This window comes from Cavia porcellus, unplaced genomic scaffold (assembly GCF_034190915.1).
Source record: "Cavia porcellus strain 051 isolate PalLab524CR breed Dunkin Hartley unplaced genomic scaffold, mCavPor4.1 scaffold_5, whole genome shotgun sequence".
In the NCBI taxonomy this organism is placed as follows: Eukaryota; Metazoa; Chordata; class Mammalia; order Rodentia; family Caviidae; genus Cavia; species Cavia porcellus.
This window is the reverse complement of record NW_026947488.1, coordinates 23,342,187-23,366,551: the sequence shown is the minus strand read 5'-3', so window position 1 is coordinate 23,366,551 and position 24,365 is coordinate 23,342,187. Positions and strand designations below refer to the sequence as shown.

The 24,365-nt window shown below is 47.3% G+C and overlaps 1 protein-coding gene across 1 annotated transcript; it reads left to right on the top strand.

The window, feature by feature from the left end:
• The first annotated feature begins 738 nt into the window (after positions 1 to 738).
• On the top strand, positions 739 to 23,080 carry Lbp (lipopolysaccharide binding protein). The gene is made up of 15 exons (XM_003467651.5): positions 739 to 953; positions 2,512 to 2,626; positions 3,661 to 3,792; positions 6,889 to 7,044; positions 7,578 to 7,641; positions 11,559 to 11,622; positions 12,453 to 12,544; positions 13,013 to 13,189; positions 14,711 to 14,770; positions 15,702 to 15,869; positions 17,029 to 17,096; positions 18,115 to 18,157; positions 20,368 to 20,431; positions 21,219 to 21,295; positions 22,709 to 23,080. The coding sequence occupies exons 1-15, from the start codon at positions 836 to 838 to the stop codon at positions 22,751 to 22,753; spliced, it is 1,443 nt and encodes a 480-aa protein (XP_003467699.1). The 5' UTR covers positions 739 to 835; the 3' UTR covers positions 22,754 to 23,080.
• The last annotated feature ends 1,285 nt before the right edge of the window (positions 23,081 to 24,365 follow it).

Genomic DNA, 24,365 nt, shown 5'->3' with positions numbered 1-24,365 from the left:
CTGGAGCTGAGGGCTCATGACCTTCCTGCCTTCCTTATGGAGAGATGCACTAATCTTGTAGCCTCCTATCAATGGCTGGCCACACTTCATGTCACAGTGCCCCTTTCTGGGACTCTCCAGGTTGGGACGGTCCCCCTGCCTGTGTCACACAGCACAGGGGCCCCTTGGTGTGGTAACATATTTGCACAATGATTTAACGATGCACAGAGGGGCAAAGTACAGACGGAGAACTGCTGGGTCACAGGATACGCAGCTGTTTAAAGAGAATTTTCTGGCTGTCAGCTTTTTGGTTGGCTGTTTGGCTTGGTTGGTTGTTTTGTTTTCTTGTTCAGGGAATTAAAGTTTAAAAGGTTGCCAAGTTGCCTTGCAGAAACTTTCTCACAGGAGGAGCACAGGTTTCTTCTAAGTCAACAGAGACCAGAGCCAAGTATGGGGGAGGGGAGGGCAGGTCTGATGGCAGCAGACCTGCTCCTGTCTTGTGCTGGGTTTATGAGTGAGCCCTGTGGCCTCTGAAAACCTGTTTTCCTGTCTGTGACAACTTCCAAGCCCAGCTTTTAAAACCTGATGACAGGAGGCAGAATCTCTACGAATACAGGTTTCTGCGGTTGGGAAAGCAAGGATTGTCCCTCTTCCCTCTTTTCTAAGCAACAGCAAGCTTCCCACCTGCGCCAGCTGCAACAATGTTGCAAGCAGATTCCGGTTCCTGAGCCTCCCCTTCCTGCTCTAGGGGCCACCCTCCCTCCCTCGGGAGCCACCCCTAGCCCTCAGCCTCCACTACTTAAAGGAGCCAGCCCAGCCCCTGGGTGACAGTCCTGCCACCCACCAAGAGTCCAGGATGAGGGCCTTGCCCCTGTTGTCCCTACTGGTGCGCTTGCTGCTGGCATCTGTCCCAGCAGTTCTGGGAGCCAACCCAGGCCTGGTTGGCAGGATCACTGACAAGGGCCTGGAGTACGGTAAGAAGCCACACTGTTGGCATCAGCCCCTCTGGCACAGTGGGGCTAGGGGTGGACTCCCACTCCCACGGAGCAGTCTTCTGGGTCAGTCAGCTCTGGTTTGGGTCCTGGCCACACCCCGCTGGGTGGTTTAGGCACATTATACTTGTGTTAGCTGGGCTCCCACCAGCAGAGGGGGACAAAGACCGTGGGTGACCTCAGTAGGTGATGAGGGAGATGGTTCTGGGGAAGGCTTTGAGGGACAGGGCTGTGAGCTGGAGTAGGGGCTGGTCACTATCAGCTGCCTCCCAGGGGACTAGAGCAGTTCCCTTGGGAGGATTCTGGGCAGACTGAAAGCACATCCCATAGAGCCCAAAGTCAGAGCAGAGTGTGCCACAGGGCCCTGGGCTGGGGTCTCATGGACAGGTGGCAACTCTTCAGTTACTCAGCAAACCTTTGCAACTGGATTTATTGTATGTTACTTCCCAACTTAAAAGAAAGAGCAAAAGCAGGACAATCGTTTTAAAGGATGCTGAGACAAAGCCTCAGCACTGGCCTGTCCAAGGGATGAGGGAGCCAGGGAGCCCACACACCCCAAATGGGCTGAATCGGCAGAGTCTCCACTGCGTTAGCTGTTAGACGAGGGGAGTAACATTCCCTTGGCCAGGTAGGGTTGTTAGGAACCCAGAGTGTCCAGAGGCAAACGAGGAGTTAGGAAAGGCTCCCAGGAGGAGGGAAGGTGGACAAGACGGTAGCCATTGGCCAGGGCCTGGGTAGTATGCCAGGCAGGGATGCCCGGCATGTGTGTTTGCCAGACTGAAGAGGTGGAAGGGGAGTCCTCGGCTACCTGTGCATCAGCCCTGCAGGGAGCACAACCTGGTGTCCCTCGTATCTCAGGACAAACAGTGGAGCCCACTGACTGCTGTCTGTACTGAAATCCTAAAGCGGAAGAGTCTGGCTTTTGTTACTTTCCACAGTGTGAGTGTGTCACCATGTTTATGTAACCAGTCTTCTAAAGCTGGGCCTTGTGGTCTTTTTGTATCTTTAATAATATAAGCCCCACTGTGCTATTGTTGGGTGCCATTTTGCTTGGCAGTTATGGTGCCCTCAGACCCTCCAGCTGACCCGAAGAGAGAAGTGCTTTTTGACAGATGGAGAAACTAAAGTCTGGAGACTTTAGTCTGATAGTGATTTAAAGGCACTCAGCTAGAGAGATGTCAAAGCCAGGATTCTGGCCTCTTCCGTTTCTTCTAAGCAGGCCAGATACCAGGGAGGACGGGAAAAAAGACCACACCTTCAAGTGCACAGTGCTCCTTCCCATAGAGATGTTGGCAAAGGTTGCCCAAGTCTTCCTTCAGGTGTAAACTGGGCACAAACATAAAACCATATGGAACGCAGGGCTGGCCTGATGGTTCCTCATGCCACCTGGCACCCAGAGGAGCTCAATAACTGCAAGTGTAATTAATGCTACTAAGGAAGTTGCCCTCCCTCCCTAGGGCAGCTGGGAGCCAGAGAAAGTGTGAGAGCAGGGCAGGAGCCAGGCAGACTCAACTGACTTCCAGCCTCTCCCTGTCCACAGTGGCCCAGGAGGGGCAGGTGGCCCTCCAGAGAAAGCTGCAGGACATCACGCTGCCAGACTTCAACGAGAACTTCAAGATAAAACACGTCGGCAAAGGGAACTATGAGCTCCACAGGTGGCACTCTGCCTTTTCAGGGGACATGGGGCAGCTGGGCTGGGGCTGAAGCTGGGGGGCGATAAAGCCCCACGATGGACTCAGTGGACTCTTTGGGGCAGACTGTAGGAGGGTTCTCCAAAGAGTTCAAAAAGAAATTCGGGTGAGAACTGAGCCCCTCCAAGGGTAATGGAGACACTATTGGTCGTGTGTCCTGACTCAGTTTCCTTATCTACCCCTCTTGAGGGGTAATACAGATGCAGCCTGGCCACCACCTGACCTTAAACTTGAAACATAGTAGCCCAAGGGTTGGTGCTAAAGTCTGTAGACAGGGGAGCCACTAGGCTTCCTGAAGGGGGTGGCATTTGAGCTGAGTCCTTAAGTGATCACTTGACGGAGCGGCTCATGCTTTGTAAAAACTCCGTGAATTCCTTGTTGAAGGGTGGACAGTGGAGGGAGGGACAGTGGAGGCAGGGCTTGTCACGCCCTTCCTGCTCACTGCTTGCTTCATTCATGTCTTCTGCTTTTACTCAATCTGTCAGCAAATGTCTAATTGAGCGTGTTCTGTGCCAGGTAAGCACAATGGCCTTGGACCTTCCTTTCCCACGGGCGGCCCCTCTTGCTCACCCTCCCTGTCTCTCTGAGACTGCCTCAGTCTTCCCTGAATCTAACATCCCTCCTGGGGCGCTGAGGCTTAAGAAGGAGCTACAATTCCAGGATGTGAGCCTCTTACCCCCACACACATCATGCCAGCCAGGACCCCAGGGTTCCTGGGGTCTCATCTGGCCTGTGTGGCTGTGAGCAATTGTGTCCCTTCCTCTGGTTCTATTTCTCCTCTGTGAAAAGGGAAAAAGAGCAGCACTGACCCCTGGGCCAGGCTAAGTGACAGCAGAGGCACAGTCCTGTGGCCCACGCCTGGTAACGGGGTGTGGGGATTTGCCTCTTCCTGCTGGTATAGTCCCCTTTGCAGCGGAGGAGTACAAAGCCAACAGTGAGGTCCCTGCAGAGGTCCAAACCCTGGCCTGACACCGCCCTCCATCTGTCTCTCCTCCCAGCCTCGACCTCCGCAGCTTCGAGCTGCACGGCACTGCCCTGAAGCCGCTGCCCAGCCATGGCCTCAGTCTCTCCATCGCGGACTCCTCTGTCCACGTGAAGGGCGGGTGGAAGGTGAAAGTGCGCAGGTTCTTGTAAGTTGGCTTCGCCCCCAGGCCCTCAGGCCCACACGTTAGCCCTCATCCATCCTTCTGGGGGTCCCTCACAGCTCATCACAAAGGCCCTCTGATGGACAGAGGGAGCCTCAGCCCAGAGTCTGAGCCTCTCCTTCCTCATCTCCTGTGGGGCAGTGTGGCTTCCTGCAGAAACGGACCCCAAACAGGAACTTTACTTGGGAAGAGGCCTGAGGGGAGGGAATGCACCAAGCAGCCAAACTGATAAATTTGAATTTAATTAACTGAGCTCAGGACCACTTGCATACATACCCCCCATGTGGGGCGGCACCAGGGTTCAGGATGGCCCCAAACTGGCAAGTTACAGAGTTTTTTAAAAAGAGAATAAAAAATAAATAAATAAAATAAAAAGAAGAATCATAGAACATATCCTGTTGGAAGCAGTTTAGCTCAAATCTTTTATTACTTTTCAGTTGACACCTGTATCCTGCTTCTTTTGTTGAGCAGGTTAATTTTTTCCTGTAGATACAGCTCATTCTGCTTTTCTCATGGGACTTTGAGTAATTTTCCATTTTCTTGAATACAGGGCACTAGTTAAATGCAGGGGTTGAGATGGCATCAGTTATGCCAAGCTACAACATTCCCCACTGGTTTTAGTTCATGAATCAAATCCTTGATTCCTGTCATCCTTCTAAAGGTCATCTTTTTTGTCTACATTTTGTAGATCCTCGTATTGGGAACATATAACCATTAATTTAATGGATTGAACTCGGCTTTGCATATAATGCATTAAACAGTTTGTCATGCAGGGGCCAATAGTAAATTTGCATTTTCCTGAATACAGGGCACTAGCTAAATGCAGGGCTTAAGATGGCATCAGTTATGCCAAGCTACAGCAGGGGGAAGGGTGCAGGAAGGAAAGGTCCCAGGTTAACAAGAGGGCAACTGGTGAGCAGCTGGAGCTCTGAGACCCTCTGGATGCTGAGAGGCGACATGAGACACCCCTGCCTCAGCCCCATGACCCCTTCTTCCTCGGCCACCAGTCAGGGCAGCTCAGGGCCCTACCCTCCAGCACACAGACAGTTCTTGGCCCTCCAGAATTTGGAGGAAGTAATAGCTTGCTGTGGCTGATACTATTCCTGGGGCTGGAACAGAAAAGTATGATTCTCCCAGTTCTGGAGCCGGAAGTCCCTGATCAAGGTGTCAGCAGGCCTGGCTTCTTCCAAGGTCTCTCCTTGGCTGGCAGTGGCAGCTGCTCACTGTGTCCCCACTGGTCTCCTTTGCTCTTGAAAGCCTGTCTCTTCCTGTGTCCTGAGCACCTCCTGTGAGGTCTCCAGACAGATTGGATTCAGGCTCAAGCTGACGAACTCTTCTAACATCATCACCTCTTACAAGGGGCTCCTCCAGATACAGTCCAAGCGAGGTCCTGGAGTTGAGGGTTTCAGCACATGGATTTGGGGAGGACACAGCTCAGCCCACAGCAGAAGGGCCAGCCCGTCTCAGCCGGGAGGACACGCTGTGTTTTTTATATTGTGGCTCACCATGCCCAGCATAGCAACCTCCACTGCAGACCAGCACCCAGTGCAAACTGAGGTCTGCTGTAAGTGGGAGACACCAGATTTGAAGTGTATTACAAAATAGAACACAAATTTCATTGATAACATTCTGAAATGATATTACCCAAACTGGTTTTACTTCTTTTCTTTTTGTCTTTCTAAAGTGGCTTCTGGAAAAGTTTTAAATGACCCCTGCAGCTCACATTCTATACCTACTGACAGTGCTACTTTGGAAAAGCTCAGTGATCCGGATGTCACCTTTATGCCCATTCATTCTGTTCCCATAAAAGACTTGTGCCACACTTTTCTGCACTAGTTTTGTTGCTGAATTATTTTAATGATCTCTTTATATGAACATAGGAAGATCTGCCTCATTCTTTTTTATTTTACTTTCTTAGATGCATTTTTATTGAGATGCAATTTACCTGACATAATACCGGTCATTTAAAAAGATACAATTCAGCCCATTCACAATGCTGTGCAACCAGCACCTATATCTAGTGCAAAAACATTTCATCACCCCGGGAAAAATCTCCACACCCACTAGACAGCTCTTCCCATTTCCCTACTCTCAGCCCCAGGCAACTTGCTTGGATTCTATCTCCAGGATCTACCTACTCTGCATATGTCACATGAGTCATACAGTATGTGACACACTGTCCTCTTTCTCTTAGCATGCTTTCGAGGTTCACTCACTTTAGCATTAGCACACTGTAAACAAAGGCGGGCTTTGTTTCTGTGGAAGGATGAAGTTGATCTCTTTATGAATGTGCCACATTCTGCCCTGCTGTTTTTTAAAGGCTGCATAGCAGAGATGTCCACAACCTGGCACTACCAGAAGACTTTTTAGTTTGAATTTTCATTTTTTCCATATTTGCCATGATGCTTTAGTGAACTGAGCTATCCTCACACATATATCTGGGCATAAGGGTCACAGGATAAAAGCTTAGGAGAGAAATTGCCAGGACAAAGAGATGTGTGCTGAAATTCACCACTGGTCTGTGTTTCAGAAAATGGTACCAGTGTGGTCTCCCAGTGTGATATCTGGAATATATGCTTCCCCACATCTTCACCAACACTGAGCACTCAGGCTTCGGAAGTTTCTTAGATCTTGTATATGAAAACTGGCATGATTGTTAAGCTCTTTTTCATATGTTTATTTGTCATTGAACTTGCTTCCCTTAGCTTTGGGTTTTTTAAAGTTTCTTTTGGATTTAGCCTTTTCCTAATTATTTGTTCTTTGTATAGAAAGAAAATTAGCTCTCTGGCTGTCTCATGGTGCACTTTTTGTACTGTGCATATTGCAGTTCTTGTTCACTAAAGTTTTAAGTTTCAGTGCCTGCAAGTTTACCAGCCATTTCCTTTATGACTTAAGAGCTTGAATCTTGCTAGAAATGCCTCTGCCTATCCCTGACTTTAAATACTCACCCCAGTCTTCCAGATCTCTTATTTGTTATCAAATATTTTTTAACTTGTTGGTAACTCTCAAGTTTTTGCTCAGTCAATCCCACTTATTTTGAGGTAAGAATTGAACTTCCTAAACTTCTTCAATCTTCTCTAGAAAATTACAAGGCTCCATTGACCTGAAGGTCAAGGGTATCACCATTACCATCAACCTTATGCTGGGCAGCGAGCCCTCGGGGAGGCCCACAGTCACTACCTCCAGCTGCAACAGCTACATCCGGGAAGTGGAGGTGGACCTATCAGGGGGTCTTGGGTGAGTCACCATGGGGACACCGCCAGCTGGGCTGCTGGTGTACCCCAGACCCGTCAAGTCCTCAGCCTGCTCTGATCAGTGTAAGGGTCCAGGTGGGATGCATGGGTGCTCCACAGGCAATTGGAGATCATTCCTTGGGGCCCCTGCTGGAAGGAACACATGCAGACTCAAGCCAGGAGTATGACTGTGTCATCCCACAGAAAAGAAATAACTTTAGGAATCTACCTTGGTCAGGCAAATAAAAATAAGCTGTTAGAGAAACAAAGATTTTGGCTAAAGAAGAGTTTGTAAAAAAATACCCAAGTCCCTGGTCAAATTACTTCATCTAAGTCTCAGGTTTTTTTACTAGAAAAAAACGTGGATAAGTGAGCCGCTTACTCTCAGACTTTAATCAGTGTATACCTGATGGCTGGGAAGCCACATGACTGAGCCAGAGCGGGTGGGTGTGCAGGACTCTGGGGGCTGGGATGGGCCTGGCTCTCCCCGCTGTGCCCATGTGCAGTTACAGGTGGGTGACTATGATTCCTAACCAGGTGGCTGGTGAATATGTTCCACGACAAAATCGAGGCCAAATTCCGAAGCACATTGGAGAAAAAGGTGAGAAGATCTAGACAGCCTCACACCCCCTGGGCCAGCCAAGGTCTGTCCTCACAGCCATCCCCAGGAGAGGGGGAAGGGAGGTGATTCTGGTATACTTGGGCCACAGCCCAGAGGACAAATCAAACTCCAGGTGAATCCAGAGAGAAAAAAAGTAAATGTTCAGCCAGTGGTAAAACAGTGTTACAGGGAAGAGAGAGACCCTAACCCTAACGCTAACCCTGACCCTGACCCTAACCCTAACCCTAATGCTAACCCTAACCCTGACCCTAACCCTAACCCTAATGCTAACCCTAACCCTGACCCTGACCCTAACCCTAACCCTGACCCTGACCCTAACCCTAACGTTGACCCTGACCCTGACCCCGACCCTGACCCTGACCCTAACCCTAACATAGCCCCACGTTGCCTTACATTCCCAAAACCTGAAAGGAAGTCCTCTCTCAGTGACCTGCTGAGCAGCCAGGCAGGTCACTCCCACAAGCGCAGGCTAGTGAGCACTTGCCTTCCATTGGGAGGCAGAAACTGTGTGTAGCTAGACAACTGTTTAATTAAAACAAAAATGCCTCATGCTAATTTCCAGTTTCTCCCAACATTCTTTCATCCCCAAACCCCACTTCCAAAATATTACACTCAGAGCTGTTCTGTAACCAATCTGTGTGAGAAGAAAAACAGTGATGGAAGAAGAAAGGCGAAAACCCACATCTTCCTCCTCTTTTCCTCTCCTCCTCCCTGCCTTCTCCCTCAACCTCTAGTCTGACCTGTAGCTCCCTCTCGTGGTAGAAGCAGGAATAGCATGCAGAACCCACACCATAGCAAGCTGCACTCTCTTCTGGTTCTGAAATCTAAGTGAATTTGAGAAACAGGGCAGCTTCTTCCTTAACACCTTGTTGCCATATTGCTATGAAGATTTACAGTCTCATTTTTATTATGGTAATAATAATGATTAGTAATATTATATCATAATAGTAACACATTGCAATTAGTCATCACAATAGTAAAGTACTGTAAGAATTACTGTGTTGGTAGCTGGGCATGGTGGCATACACCTGTGACCCCAGCACTTGGGAGGCTGGGGCAGGAGGATTGCCATGAGTTCAAGGCCAGCCTGGGCTACATAGTGAGTTCAAGCATGGTCAGAACAACAAGATCTTATCTCAAAAAAAATTATTGATTTGGCAAATTAATGAAGAACATATCACTGCAACCTTATTTATAAAACAGCAGGTGTTATTCCTTGAGCCTGTGCTTCAGCCAGGATCAATGAGCCAAGCCTTTTATACTCACAGCCCCATCATACCCAGACCTCAACCTTTGAAGCAAGTGCGGTGCTCCACATCTGCCTGAGGAGGCTCAGAGCAGGGAGGTAACTTTCCCAGTGTTGCCTGGCTATGAGAGGCCAGCCCAGCATTAAGCCTTCCTCGAAAGGGGTCCAGTCCCCCTTTGGCAGAGTCTCTGTGCCAAAAGCCTTGGAAGGGCTGGGTGTCTTGGGAGAGTTGGGAGAGATCCTGTTATCGGAATCTCTTGGCTATGCCAAAATATTATAGGGTAGCTCCCTCTAAAAGTGGCTCACCCAGGAAATGTTACCAGGCTCTGGCTTGTTCTTCTCCTTCTGGAGTTAGATTACAGGTTCTTTACATCTTGAACAAAGAACTGAATGAAACAAGCAAAAACAGGGTTTATTTGCAAAAACAAAGTTTATTTGAAAAGGTAAAAGAGAAGAGTGGGAGAGAAACTGGCTCTGCAGAGTGAGCCTGGCAGAGTATGAGGGAAAAGCAAGATCAGAGAACACCTGGGGGAAGCAGGGAGGGTTCTCATGGGGAAAGCCATGCTAGATAAACAAGCTCTTCTTGGAGTCTGTGTCCTTTTATGTGATCCAAATCTCAAGGAAACCTGCAAGAAATTCTACACTGCGGTCCTGAGACAGGGTGCTGCCATCCAGTACTTCAGGCTGACATCAGGTCCTGGCCATCCTATTGAAAACCTGCTGGAGTTTTGAGAAAAGGCCACATGCAGGTTTTTAGAGACTGTTCTGGGCATGTTTCCAGGATCTTGCAACTAACAGGTCAGGCCTGTTTCCCCAGCCAGCTTTGCACCCCATCTCCAATCCCCTGTGTCTGTCGTGGTCGGTCTTCAGGGTCTCTCTCTCCTAGGCTGCCTTCTGAAATCCTGGTGCGGGACCTCACTAATCCCCACTCAGGCTGGGGTGTGTTTTCTACACCAGAGGCCTAAGCATAGCTGCTCTCTGTAGGTAAATACTCCAGATTCGTTCTCCTCTCCCCAAGTCACTGGGAAGCACTTGGCCTTGCCACTGTATCCTGTAGCAAGGGACCGCTGAACTGACAGATACTGTGAAGGCACAAGACCAGGAGAGACTGAACAGGATTTGACACCATCCTTGTTCAACTCTGCACCCCTCAAAAACTCTACCCCTGCTCCCCCAGGAGACCCTCCTGTGCACCTGGGACCAAATCCCCTAGGTCCCCCTTCCCCAAGCAAAATTCCCCAAAGGAGTTCAGGGACATTGGGGTGGTCTGATGGGTTGTTGTCTGGAGGAAGACCCAGGGAACGATCCTCAGGGGGCCCGAGAGAGCTCTCCTCGAAATCCTCTGCGAATGCTCCTCCCCACCCTTTTCTTTGCTCTCTGGCAGTTTCTCGCTGTCATCCTCCTCTCCCAGACCACTGGGAAGCTGCAGAGGGAGGTAGATACAGGCCCTCACCGCCCAGTCCTGGCACCACCTCCCCTCCACCCGGTGCCTGGCTGATGCCTACTCACCCCTAAGATTGCCCTTGAAGTGTGTCCTATTCTGCAAAGCCACCTACAGTTCTGTCCTAGGCCAGTACCGGGAGGTGTTGCAATCAGTGACAATCAGTTAATTAAAAAGTTAAAGTGAGAGCTGTCTCATATTCACATTTATATGCTAACCCAAGTGCTTTAAGACAAAGTAAGTGAAAGTTCATTTGCCATCTTTTGGTAAAGGACACAGAACTACTCTCCAAAACGGCCCTATGCCTTTCTTGCCTATAACATTGAACTGCCACAAATTCCATTCTTTAGCCATGAAGAGAATTTCATGCCACTTGCAAAAGACTTCTAGAGTTTTACATTTTTTCTCCTAAGCTTTTCTGTTGTCCAAATTTAACTGTATTGTTTAGCATCTCACTTTTCTGGAGTATTTATCTTTGATTTTCTTAGAAACACCTCTTTTCTCAGTTATATTTCATTGGTTTACACAATTAACAATCCAAATGATCACAATGGCAAATACAGCAAACAGGTTTGGAAACGTATATTTCCTTCTCACAAGAAGCATACGGGGCTGGAGATATATAGCTCAGCAGCACAGTGCCTTCCTGGCAAGCATGAGGTCCTGAGTTTGATTCCCAGGCCCAAAAAAGAAAAAAAAGATATACAGCCATGCAGCTCAGTGGGTGCCAATAAATATTATGTAAGTAGCTAATGGATGTGAGCATTTGGTTCCCCGTGGTTCATTGTAAATACAGCTAACCTGTTCAGTGGTGCCCATTATGGAGCATGCTTCATGTGTGTGACTGTTTCTAGGTACTATTTAGTCCTGCAGTTGCTCTCTGACTTCTGAGATGCCAGAGCTTCCCAAAGACAATGTTTTTAGTGGGGTAGCTTCCTGTGTTGTCCCAGCCTGTGCCACTTCACCTAGCTCAGATGCCCAGTGTTGGGATAGACTCTGAAAGTCTAGTGGACTCCACACAGAGGCCTCTTTAAAATCATTTCTGTTTCCTTGGCACCTGCCATGTGATAAGCACTTGCAAATGCTTCTAGAATCAGTGATCACTGAGACAACGGGTGAAATGTCCCTAACGTGATTATCAGAGAACCAGACGCAAGCTGAGAGTCTCATTCTGCCTTTCTCTCCTCATTCTGCACCGCCCCCCCCCAGATTTGTGAAATAATCAACAAATCAGTGGCCTCCGACCTTCAACCTTATCTCCAAACGCTGCCAGGTAAGCTACCAACCCATCCAGGGACACGTCAGTTTCATTAATTTTTATGCCAGTATATTATAAAACAGTAAGTGAGACAGACATATAGAATGTAACAATTTGAAAATCCATTTTGGGGGGACTGGGAATATAGTTTAGTGGTATAACAGTTGCCTGACACATATGAGGACCTCTAGCTCGATAATCTCTTCTCCCCAAATTTCCAGGAGGTAAACTCTCTTGAAGGTGTGTATTTTCTTTGCATATACAAATATAAATCTACATAAGCATATGGCTATCCTGCTTGTATGTATTATGTTTATTCATGAATATACGCATAATTCTGAATAAATGTCTATTAGTACACACAGAGCCTTCTAGATCAGCACACTGATCGTGCAGTCATTTTAGAAAACTTTTATTGAATTCATGTACTCATGAAGAAAAGTACTCAAATTGTAAGTGTGCACCTGCACACCTGCCAGCCCATGGTACTGGAGGGCAGGATCCAGGTCCTAGGACTTGCCTGGCCACCCCGATTATTTGGCTTGGCAAGAAAGGCTGAAGGGGTGTGTGTGTGTGTGTGTGTGTGTGTGTGTGTGTGTGTGTACATGTTTGTCTGAAAACTGCTTAGGTCCCAGGCTGAGCCACTGCTAATCTCCCAAGAGGGACAGGAGAAGCAGTGTTGTCCTTTCTTGGAGACGCAGTTCTATGTCCCAGGCCTGGGCAGGGGCGTGGGTCCTTGGGCAGAAGGTAGAGGGCTCTGCATGAGTTGGCCAGAGCCCTTGCTGCTTCTCCATCAGCTGAACGTCATGTCTGGCCCCTAATCTTGTCCCTGCCCTGCTTCTCAGTCACAGCGAAAATCGACAACTTCTTGGATGTTGACTACAGTTTAGTGGAAGCCCCTCGGGCAACAGCCCAGATGCTGGATGTGATGTTTAAGGTGAGGGCTCTGGAGTGCGGCCATGCCAGGGTCGGCTCACTCCTGGGCCACCTGTCCCAGAACTTTGGATCTGTGCTCATCTTCTCTCTGGTTTCTGCTATGTCTAGGGCAGGGCGCTATGGAGCAGGGAGGGAGCATTCCCAGAGCCTGGAGGTGGGCAGGTGTCTCACCACCTTCAGGCCTTAGAACTGCCCCTCCTCCTTCCCTGCTAGCTGTGTGCGCCGCAGGGAGGTCAGTCACAGCTGGCCCGGGGGATGGAGGGGCAGGCCAGACTGTCTTGTGGCTTCATGAGCTTCTAGGGGCTGTGCAATTAGAGCCACTCCAGCCCCAAGGAAACTTCTCGAAGGGAAGAGCTGCAGGCTGTGGCTTCTGCCAGGGCCCTCAACAGCAACACAGCAGCCACCCAGCTAGGAGGTCCAGCCCTGCAACAGACAGAAAAGATCAACTGGACCCTGTTTCTCTCTCCAGGGTGAAATTTTCTATCACGATCACCGCTCCCCGCTCCCTCTTCTTCCTCCTGTCTTGAGCCTTCCGGAAGATCACAGCCGGATGGTCTACTTCGCCATCTCCGATTACACCTTCAACACCGCCAGCCTGGTTTACTACCAGGCCGGGTACATGAACTTCTCCTTCACAGATGACACGGTGAGGACGGAGCAGAATGGTGCTCTCCATAACGACGTGACTGACCCTCCTTTCCCACCCCTGTTTACAGCTGCAGAACAGTGAGGTAACCCAGGGGGAGAGCCAGCACCGAGGAAAACAGGAGCTGCACAACCACCCTTTATTGCTTTGGCTGCCAACAAGCTTGAAGTGGAAATTCTTTTTCCTGCATAAGGACTACTGCAAGCAGTTTGCTTGTCTGTTTTTTACTTTTCTCTTAGTTTAGATCTGTTTTTCTAAAATACCATTTAGAAATCCTCTTATCTTGATTTGTGGAGGTTTATGAAGAATGTTTTAGTGAATGAGGCTAGATAATAGATGCATAAACTTACAAAGAAAAGAAAATAAAGGCTAAATGAACAGTAAAGTACAATTATGAAGACACTGGGCCCCTTCATCGATTTTTGAAAAATCATGCAAGTGGGAGATTCCTTGTAGCCAAAGCAAAAAAGGTGCAGGATTTGTGCTTTGTAGTGAGAAGGGACAAAGTGTTTTCCTAACACCAGGTTCTCAAACAACTGTCTGCATTGGGACTTTGTGCCCGGGACATTCGCATCTTTAGTGTGTATCCAATTTCTTCAGTAGTTCTGGGGTTCAAAAGGCTGCTTCTTACAGCACTTTGTGAAAATCAAGGCCTCATGAACAATGTCAGGATGAGGGGCACACGGTGTGATCCTCCTGTATTAATCAGGAACCGTCTGGCGCGTGGATGAGGGGTCCTTTGTCCTACAGATTCCCACCCTCCCCTCCCCCCCTTACACACACACACACACACACACACACACACACACATACACTTGTAGTCGTATTTTTGCATGAAGAGGTGAGACACTGAGGCTTTTCTTTTAGGAAGCATCTTTATTTGTGCTGGCACAGGCTCAGTGGAGTAATGCTCAAAATGCTGAGCCCTGATCATGGCAGAGCTTTGCTTTTTATCCAGTTTTTGTGACTTTGTCTCTCTTACATGGTGACACACTGATGTGTGACAGCCCAGTTGGGTATAACCTATGTTACAGAGCCTGCCGGAACTACATATGCCTATCTAGGTACTAACTGTGCCACGTTGCCTTTTTTTGGTCCTGAGAAGGCCTTACAGCGTTCCTTTGGGAGTGGCCCTGCCACGCTTTTATCTGTTATGTTGATGCTCACACACCACCAATTGCACCATGTACCAGGCCCTGCCTGAAGGTGGGGACTGTTATAATCCAACTCTACAGAGAGGAGAGGAACACAGGCCCAAGGTCACACAGGCAGGAGCCTCCACCAGTTCTTTGCCTTTATAAATCTCACCCTCGAAGACCCTCTGAGTGAGATGCATGTGTTACCTGTAATCCCAGGAGCCTCAGGAGACTTGTGTGCTCAGCCTGGGATGAATCCAAGGACATCTCTTCACCCCTGAATTACCCCCTTTCAGTGAGAATTAGCCATCCTCATCATCCCCCACCTGGCCCACTCTTTTCCAGTATGTGCTCCCTAAAAGGTCTTTATGCCTCTTTGTTGCAGATTCCACCCGACTCTCCCTTCCGACTGACCACCAGTTCTTTCCGAGCCTTCGCTCCCCGGGTAAGATGCTGTCAGCTTCCCATGGGCACAGACTGAGCTCCTCAGACTGCCAAGCTTTCTCCAAACCTGTGTGTCCCTCTCTGCTTCACCAAGAGACAGAAGGCCAGCAAGGAGGCCCCAGCAAGGCCGGGGAGCCACAGGTCTCAGGCTTTCATCAAAGACCAAGTAGCAGAGGCCTGAGTGCCATGTATAATGGGGCCATGAAGGTTGTCCAGTGTTCTAAATATTTTTTTTTTATGCTAAGCATCCTAAAGAATGCTGACATGTTTCCTAAAGGGCACCCCAGTTAATATCATCTAACAGAGTGCTTTAAAAATCATTTTTTGGTTTTTGGGGAGTTTTTGTTGTGTTGTGTTTTGTTTTGTTTTTTGGTGCCAGGGATCAAATTCCTCCAATCTCAGCAATGGTTTGGCAATATCTGCCAAAAGCCCAGCATGGTGGCACGTGCCTATAATTCCAGCACTCAGGAGGCTGAGGCAAGAGTCAGCCTGGGTTACACAGTGAGCTCAAGGATAGTCTGAACCTTATAATGAGATCCTGTCTGAAAAAAACAAAAACCTGCCTAAAGCTTCTTTAATGCTCTGTTCTTTGACCCAGACACTCTACCTCTAGGAATGCTCTTCTCAAAGTAATAGTCAAGGCACTCAAGGGAGTGGTCAAAGTAATGGCCAAACGCTGGGGACATTATACCTTGTAGAGCTCGATCAATTGAAGAAGCACTGTGTACCATGCAATGCAAGGGAGATATGACCCGTGGGGTGGTGACTCTGCATGGATGGATGTCCCGTATTCGTTAAGAGAAAAAGGCACAGAGCATTTTGTGGGGAATAAAATCAACCAAAAGGCCTTCTCAGCTTTATGTGACTTCCTTAAGACTCTGCAGACTTACTGATTTTCTTGTCTTGACAGAGTCTCTTACTTCTGTTCCTAGATAGCCAGGCTGTACCCCAAGATGAACTTGGAGCTCCGAGGAGGAGTGGTCTCTGCCCCACTCCTGAAACTGAGTCCAGGGAATCTGTCCGTGACCCTTCAGATAGAGATTGAGGGCTTTGTGCTCCTGCCTGATTCTGTCAAGAAGTCTGTCTTCCAGCTTGATGTGGTAAGGTTCAGAGCCTTTGCAAATGCTGTTCCCCTCTCTGCGTGCTTTTCTACCCACTCACCACCTGGCTGATTCCTTTGGGTCTCAACTGATATATTACTGCCCTAAAGAGCCTCTTCTATCTTCTTGCCATTTTGTTGTTGTTGCAATTTTTCCATTATTTTTCCTCACAGGGTTTGTTACCAAGTTATTTAGTAAGCAGCTATTTGCAGGTTTATTTATTTAATGTTTGTATCTCCCTTTGAATCAGGGCTATTGTGAGGAGAAGGGTATGTGGATGAGTCTTTGTTACCTTCTCTCTGGTCTGCATCAATAGCTGACCCTGGAAAACTACACTTCCCAGGCTCCCTTGCACTCTGATTTCCAACCAGGACTACCAAGGGAAGCAGGGTCAGGAAAATGGAGGTTGAGAGGAAGGAAGAAGCCAGAATATTATTCCTCTTGCTTTGCCTTGAGCAAGAGACTCCGTTGGGACCACGCATCCTCCAGGGTGGCTGTCAGGATCCCAACCCCACCTTCTGTTCCTAAGTCTGGGGTGCAAATTCAACAAAATTGTTTGTTTGTTTCTCACAATTCTATCATTTGTATAACCAATTGCTCACATGAAATTGCCTCCCCATTCAATATTGAGAATGTTTTTTTGATGGACCCAATCTAACAGAAAAGGGATTCTGAGGCCTCCTGGTCCCTGCTCACTAGATGGAGGACTTTGCTTTTTTGTTTTACCCTTGAAATTCAGCAAGTCAAACTCTGAAAGAGGGCCATTCCTCTGAGAGAGTATATCTAAATTTGATAGTGCTGTTATTGTTATAAAAATTGGTTTTATTGTTCATGTATTTTTAAATAAAATACATCTTGTTACTGTTATGACTACAGCTGAATCTGGGCCCTGAGAGCTACTAATGGCTTTTTCTAGTGTTTTCCCAGCATAGGTACTTTGCCTTTTCTTGGTAATCTGTTCAAAGTTTCACAGTTACCAGTATGAGCAATTTCAAGTAAAAATGTTCAAGGCCAAGTTCAAACATTTATTGAATAGCTCAGGAATCTACACTCTGCTGGGCAAATTTTCTCCTTCAATTCACTGAGGCATTTGTTGAGAGCAGACAATCCCCCTGTTTTGTCATCATTTACATCTCTCCTCTTCCACTGGCTTTTCCAGGTCACTAATGTATCCGCCACACTGACCTTCAACGCCAGCAGGATCACAGGGACCCTGGACCCTAGGAAGTAAGCCGGCTTTCTGCCCACACTGGGGTGCTCTGCGAGGTCCTACCTGGACACTATAGGTGCTTTCCTGAAGCTGGGAATGGGGAGGAGGATTTGATGTGGTCCTCGCACTGTTAAGGCCCTGCATTTGAGAATATCACTCCAATTGACCCAATCCTATTGTCCAGTTGGCCTGCCCCCCAACAAGTTCCAAATTTCTAAATAATATTGCTTTTCCTTAATTTACAAATTTCGGAGATCAATATTAACTACCTTTGTTGTGGGAAAATTCCCAAGCCAAACCGAAAGGAAGACTGCACTAAGGAATACGAAGGCAGCCTTTAATCTTTACACCTGCGGACTGTTGTGGGATAATTCCTCAGAGGCAACAGCACTGAGTTTACAGAGAGCTTGGTTTGTATAGAATTTAGAAGTGGTTGGTACTAAGCTAGTGACAAAAATATTACATAATTGGTTACATGCACTGGGTCACATATTATCAGGCAGGCTAGCCTTGAACAGATTTGTTGAAACAAAGGACATGTTCATCATAATACAGAAGCATTCCTGGAACAAGGGGAGGGAGCCCTTCCAGGGTGAGCATGGTTAATGGTGTCCTTTATAGCCCAGGGTGCCTTAAGGCATAGACAATTACTCTGACTCAGTGTTTACCAGAGGTGTGCAGCTGGGCTTTAGACACAGGCAAGGTCAACTGAATTCAGGAGCAGAAACTTGGTCAGAGACCTCTAATTTGTATCATGAAATGCCGATAACTTTGCTGTTATATAAATGTGATCTTGCGCTATAAGTGAGCCCCAACACCTGAAATGATGAAGATTGAGCTCCTTTTACGCCCCTCGCCTCCCCTCTGTCAGTCTCCCCAATATTGCTGTGCTTGGCTTATAGCTAACCATTTATTTCACCGTAGCCTCCTCCTCCTCCTCAGGTCACTGCTGTCTCCTTCTGAGGAGGAGCCCCTTTGCTTAACCTCCGCATGGTATAATGCCCACATCTATGCGTCTTCTCTAATTCTTTACAGGTTACATGTGGAACTGAAAGAATCCAAAGTAGGCATGTTCAATGTAAGTTTTGCTTGGTTTTACTTATGATGTGATTAAAATACTAATTAATTTACAGTATTTCCTAAGCAATGGCTGTGGCACCTATATAGGAAATAGAAAAAGAGAAGAATATATCTCATCTCTGCCCCAGGGAAGTATACAACTGCTTGAGTACATAAGGCATAGTGCCAAGAATAGTTATATTCCAACATACATTAATATATGGCTAATTATTACACATAATTCTTTTAACTGAAAGGAAAGACAGGCAACTCAATTGTCTTAAGCACCGATGAAGTATTCATAGGCTCATATAACTAAAAAACAACCAAAAAACCTCCTAAGGCTAAGGATTTCAGGCCTGGTTGGATCCAGGTGCTCAAATTGGCATATCCAGAATCTCCCCCCACTACACCTTCATGGGTTTTAGCTTCATCCTCAGGAAGACTCTGTAGTAAACCCCAGGGTTTCTTGTAGTTTCATTTTCTTAAGAAAAATAATACAAAATGAAAAAATTCCCTCTGCTAGCTCTCATGCTCAGGGGCCTATTTGATTGTTTGCTTATTGGAGAAATGGGAAATGAATTGAACTCAGGGCCTTCATACTGAGCTGATCCCCAGCCCTTCTTTTCTTCTGAGACATGGTCTTGCTAATTGCTCAGGCTGGACTTGAACTTGTAATCCATCTGTCTTAAATTCCTTGAGCGCTGACATTACCGCTGTGTGCCCACCCAGCTAGGTGCCCACACACCAGCTAAGTGCCCATTCTGAAGCAACAAACTGACCAAAAGTTGAATGAGACCAACAGCCAACCATGGCTTTTGTGTACACTCCTGGAGCCAGGATTCGCAGTCAGCTACCCAAAACACAGGGACTCTGATAGGAAAGGAGGATTCCAGGGGGAGAGAGGGTCTGTGTTATTAAAACAAGAGGAACTGAGCTAGGGACTTAGCTCAGCGGCATAAGCGCCTGACTTGCAAGTGTGCGGTCGTGAGTTCGATCCCTAGTACCAAAAAAAAAAAAAAAAACAAGAGGAACTGAAAGCTGGGAAGGCAAAACCAGGGAGTGATTCCCACAAGGAGGACAAAGTGATGAAGTCAATGGCTCCATATGAAAGGAAGAAAAGGAATGGGCAGATGGGGGTGGCACTGAAATTGTGAAGAGGAGCTTTCTAGAAAGGGGTGGGTGGCAGCTGCTTCTCCCAGGAAGAGAGAACGGACTTGGACTCAAGGTCACGTTCACCATTCACGACAGCCTTCTCTGAGCACCACCCACCACCGCCACCCTTTCTGTGAGAAGGGAGAATGACACCGTGCAGTGAAGTGAATAATGACACCCTAGTATCATATCTGGGCTCGTCATATAAAGCTCATCTAGCAAAACAATCATGGGCACATTTACAAAGCCATCCACATGAAATGGGAAAAACAGCAATAATCAACTCAGAAAATATCAGATTCAAATCCTGATCTTGCTGTCCAGCCTGTAAGTCATTTTATTCTGCAGGCCTCAGTTTCCTTTCTGTGAAATGAAGACATTAATATGAACTTCATAGCCAGGTGTGCTGGCCCACCCCTGTAGTCTCAGCTACGTGGGAGGCTGGAAGAGGAGAATCAAAAGTCAAGGCCAACCAAGGGCTATACAGCAAGACATTGCTTCAAAAATAAATTGTTTAAAAGGACTGGGAATATAGCTCAGTGCCAGAGCGCTTACCTCACACACACAAAATTCTATGTTCAATTCCCAGAACCTCAACAATGAAAAAGGAAAAAAACTTCTCTATGAGTTTATTATGAGACTCAGAGCCCTTTGCCAGGTTTATAGCAAACTTTAAAACTTGAGTTTTATAATTTTTGCAGAGACGCCCATTTCATTCACTTAATTTTTTAAAAATTACACAAGTAATCAGGAACATATCTCATTGTTTAAAAAAATTAAGTGCTAAAGATATGAAGGCCAAGTTGACCGATGATATTCTTCCTAAAGATAATTGGGCATGTGGCCTTTCAAAACAATTCTATTCGCTTGCAGACATGTAAATGTGCATCTCAAATTACTTTTAATTTATAAATAGTAGCAAGATATCGGTGCCTATCTGCAATCAGCTCTTTTCAAGACTTTGCCAAGTCAGCGGGGACAGAGGATCCCGCCCCCGGGGGGTGGTCCTGTGGCTGTTAATTGAGGGCATTGCGACCTGCGTGGTCACAGTGTACTTCTCCTGTTCTCCACCAGGTGGACCTGCTGGAAGGCTTCCTCAACTACTTCATGCTCCACAGTGTCTACCCGGAGGTCAATGGTAAGAATCAACGTGGATTTTCCAAGTCAAAAGTGGCCGCTGCTGTTTGGGAGAAAGAAAATTTGGGAACCAGGGCTCTCTTGAGGGCTGTGTGACTTTGGCCAAGTCACTTCTCTGACTCCAGTAGCCCCCTTGTGAGATGGGATGGTGAAGTTGGCCTCAGGGTGTGTCTGTGTGTGTGTGGGGGGGGGGGTTAATGGAAGAAGGGGATCTGGGCGCAGGGCGACCTCCTCATAAGGGGAAAGAGACTCAGGCAAGTGCCCCTCACACCCTGAAGTGCAGGGGAAGGACTGAGGACAGGGTTAGTACTGGGAGCATACGGCAGCCGCCTTTAGTTCACATTTCCCAGTCCATTGCCTGACAGTTTGGGAGAAAAATAAAGCGTAAGAGTCCCCACCCCGTTTCCATGGTGTGCTGCTTTGTTTTGCTGAAACAGAAAGCAGGGTGGGGTGGAGGCCAGAGGGTAGACACCCACCTGCTCCTCACCGTGTGCGTCCCTGCCCCATCCCGTGGCAGGCACCGTGGCTCATGACTTAGGCTCCCGCGCCAGTCTTGCTAGGCTCAAATCCCAGTTCTGCCACTTTCTAGTTGTGTGATCTAAGACCCGTTACTTGGCAACTCTGTGCTTTGGTTTCCTGATCTGTAAAAATGTAATAATAATCATGCCAACTCACAGTCTTTGGAGGGAATGTGCTGTGTATAGAATTTGCAAAAAGCGTGATTCTTTGATGAAAATTTGTCTGTAATTGTTGTTTATCAATGCATCTCTCTCAATGTTGTCTTGCAGAGAAACTAGCCCAAGGTTTCCCTCTCCCTCTGCTGAAGCGTATTCAGCTCTATGACCTCATTCTCCAGATCCACAAGGTCAGTGGGTTCAGGGGGGCTTGGAGGATTTGGGGTGATGGGGACATTAAGACAAGCTCATTTTCAAAATATGTACTAACTTGCCAGCAGGTTAGGTTCTGAAAGCCATTGTTAAATTTTAATAATTATTTCTGAATTATAAAGTGGAAGAGCTTTATTATATATTTATTGTGCCACCCATTTTAAACAAGTGCCACAACCCCACACATACTTTTAAAAATACAGTTTGTATTTTTGGGTACTTCTTTGCAGTCCCCCCACACTTTTCTTAATAGTTTTGTTTTGGTTTGGTTTTTGTACACTTCCATGCTTATGCCGTTTGCCTTACACGCACACACACACACACACACACACACACACATTTTTATTTTAATATCACCCCTCGATTTGTCTCCTAGCACTAGATAGCTGTACACGGTTCCATGCAGCAGATGGATCATAACTGACTTAACTATTTTAACACCAAGAAATAGGCCTGATTCTTCACTCTCCTAAGCACTGTTCTGACCAAGGGTTTTGTGGTCCATCTGTGCCACCATTTCAGACATTTCAGACACTTCTTGAGCAGTGTCTCCCAGGTGAGACAACTAGGTTGGCAGAGGAGTCATTGTCACAGGACATGCTGTGCTGTGCTTGGCCGATATCCACAAAATCATCGCTGTTATAGGGAATGAATGGCTGGGGAGTGGGGGGCACATAGAGGCACTAGTCAGGTATTAGCATTATGTTTGGAAAAACAAGCATTCGGAGCTCTTTTGGGCTTCAAGATACTAAAGAGTCAACTACTGATGAGTGCTTACAAGGGCAGTCAGACAAATCATTATTCAAAGAGAAGACTGAGCAACAGTGCACACACACAGTTGGCTCCTTCCTGGGTTTTGGTGAAGGCAAGAGGCCAATAATGAAAGCTTATAGCTCCATGTCTGGCATGTGGGAAGATTTATTACGTATTATCACATTCATTATAATTTGAAGGTCAATTCCACCCATTGTCTGGCCACCAAAAACAAGGGTTGGATCAGTGGCTGTGGACAGAATTGGATTTTCCTCTGAGTTCCAACTTCCTGCCCTGCTGCGTGATGGAAGTTTAAGAGAGTAAACCCCAGAAGCTCACAATTTTTCGTTCTTCACCAAGGGCAGAAAATTTAGATGACACAAAGGACATTTATGAGATCTGCTGGAAAGCTATAGCTTGGAAAATGACAGATAGATTGCTGCCTTGGAGAAGGTAGCTGGCATAAGCTGTGCTTTGAGGAGACCTTGGGGACAGGATCACAATGGCGATTTGTGCACTGACCTGGTTCCTGGCAGAGCTTGCATTTCCCAAGGGTGTGGGCTCCCTTTATAATCAAGGTGCATCTTTCTGAAGTAGAGGATGCTCGTCACCATCCTGAGTTGTCTCGTTTTTCCTAGGACTTCCTATTCGTGGGTGCCAATGTCCAGTATGTGAGAGTTTGAGGGCAAGAAGAAAGAGGGTTCTTGGAGGCCACAGCTGGATCTGTACATTCCTGATGTGCTGCTCATCCCTGGAGGTTCTCAGATGACAGAGATAAGGACTCTTCCTTTCTCAGCTCTGGGGATGAGGTCTGCCTGGCCCCTGCCCTATACACCTCCACATTCAGCTCTCTGATACCCCAGACTTCACATTCTGCTTTACCACGGACTGGCTTCCCCCAGCTGACCTGTGACATCTTTAAGGGTGCCCTGTATTGTTTTATTCACTATCTGATCTCCATGTCTAGCCAAGTGCTAGCAGTAGGTCCTTAATAAATATTTATGGAATGACTTGGTGAAGCAATCACTGGTGATCCAACTGACCCTCCTTACAGCTCACCCTCCTCAGGCTTCGAGGGTCTTTGGCTGATCCACTCCAACTGTGGTCTTTAAGGCTAGACCTTGACCATCATGGGTTCCTCCCGTGTGAGGCACTGTAAGGCTCAGCATGGTACCCATCGTGGCTCTGGGCAGTGCTTCCTTTCAATGCTGACTTCCGCGTTTTTCCAAACCCCAAACCAAACAGTCTGCTTTTTGCGCATGCGCCACTTCCCCAATCGGCTGTCAATGTCATTTTGCCCGCCCCTTCAAACTCTATCCCCTGTCAAACTGAATAAAAGCTCACGGTTTTGTTTTTTTTTTTTTTTTTTTTTTTTTTTTTTCTGTCTACCCCAGAGAGCTTGCACTCTTCTGTCACTCTCCTGTGCCCACAATAAAGGCCTTTTTCCTCTTTTTTCTTTTTCTGCCCTTGATTCTCTGCTGTAACCAGGAAAAACCTATCAGATGTACTTCTCTTTTTTGTCAGTACCGCTGTGGAGATTCTGCACACTGCTCAATGAGCCCGGGCACTGATGTCCATGGTCCTGTCTCAGATCAGAGGCCTCTTTTGACATCTACTCACTTCCTCGAATCTTACTTGCTCAGATTTGAGAGCTAAAAGCAAAACTCAGCCCCCTGCTGCTTTCCCCATTGAAACTGGCTGTCAGCTGTTAAAAATGGATCCAAGGAGGGTTTTGGTCCGACCTAAATAAAAGACTTATCCAACTGTTGCTTATGAGCCCCACGCCTGCAGGGAAGTGCCATGATTTCTAATTACTGAACAATGAGCCCTTTATCAGACTTAATAAAGAGTCATTTCAAGTTATGTGGTTGGGCCCCCAGGGGCTGGGAATCAGGAGGCTCTGTTGATTGTTTTTTATTTTGTTAGAGAGCAGATGGATAAAGCTGCTGCTAACAGATAATTCTCAGGGAATAGATCCACTCACCCTGTGTGTGATCATGATGAGTTCCAAGATGGAGCTATGTTATTACCCAGCTAGTTGTCTCTCTCCTTTTGATCTGTCCACTACCACCCTCCAGAAGAGAAGGGCTCAGGCTCCATCCATCACTAGCCATGTGGTTGGGCAGGCCATTTCCCCCTCAAGGACCTTGTTTATGAAAGAAGCATAATAGCAACTGCAGACACATCCTAGGGCTACTGCATGACTATGATAGGTAATACAAGTCAAAGGGCTTCCTTAGCCATGGTGAGGGCTCAAGGTTTATTGCAAGAGAGTGCTTACTGAGCATGGGTGCT

Coding starts and splice junctions, on each gene's coding strand:
- Lbp (XM_003467651.5), top strand. CDS start 836: ATGAGGGCCTTGCCCCTGTTGTCCCTACTGGTGCGCTTGCTGCTGGCA. Junction 11,623..12,452: donor TTATCTCCAAACGCTGCCAG/GTAAGCTACCAA, acceptor CCTGCTTCTCAG/TCACAGCGAAAATCGACAAC. Junction 12,545..13,012: donor TGCTGGATGTGATGTTTAAG/GTGAGGGCTCTG, acceptor TTCTCTCTCCAG/GGTGAAATTTTCTATCACGA.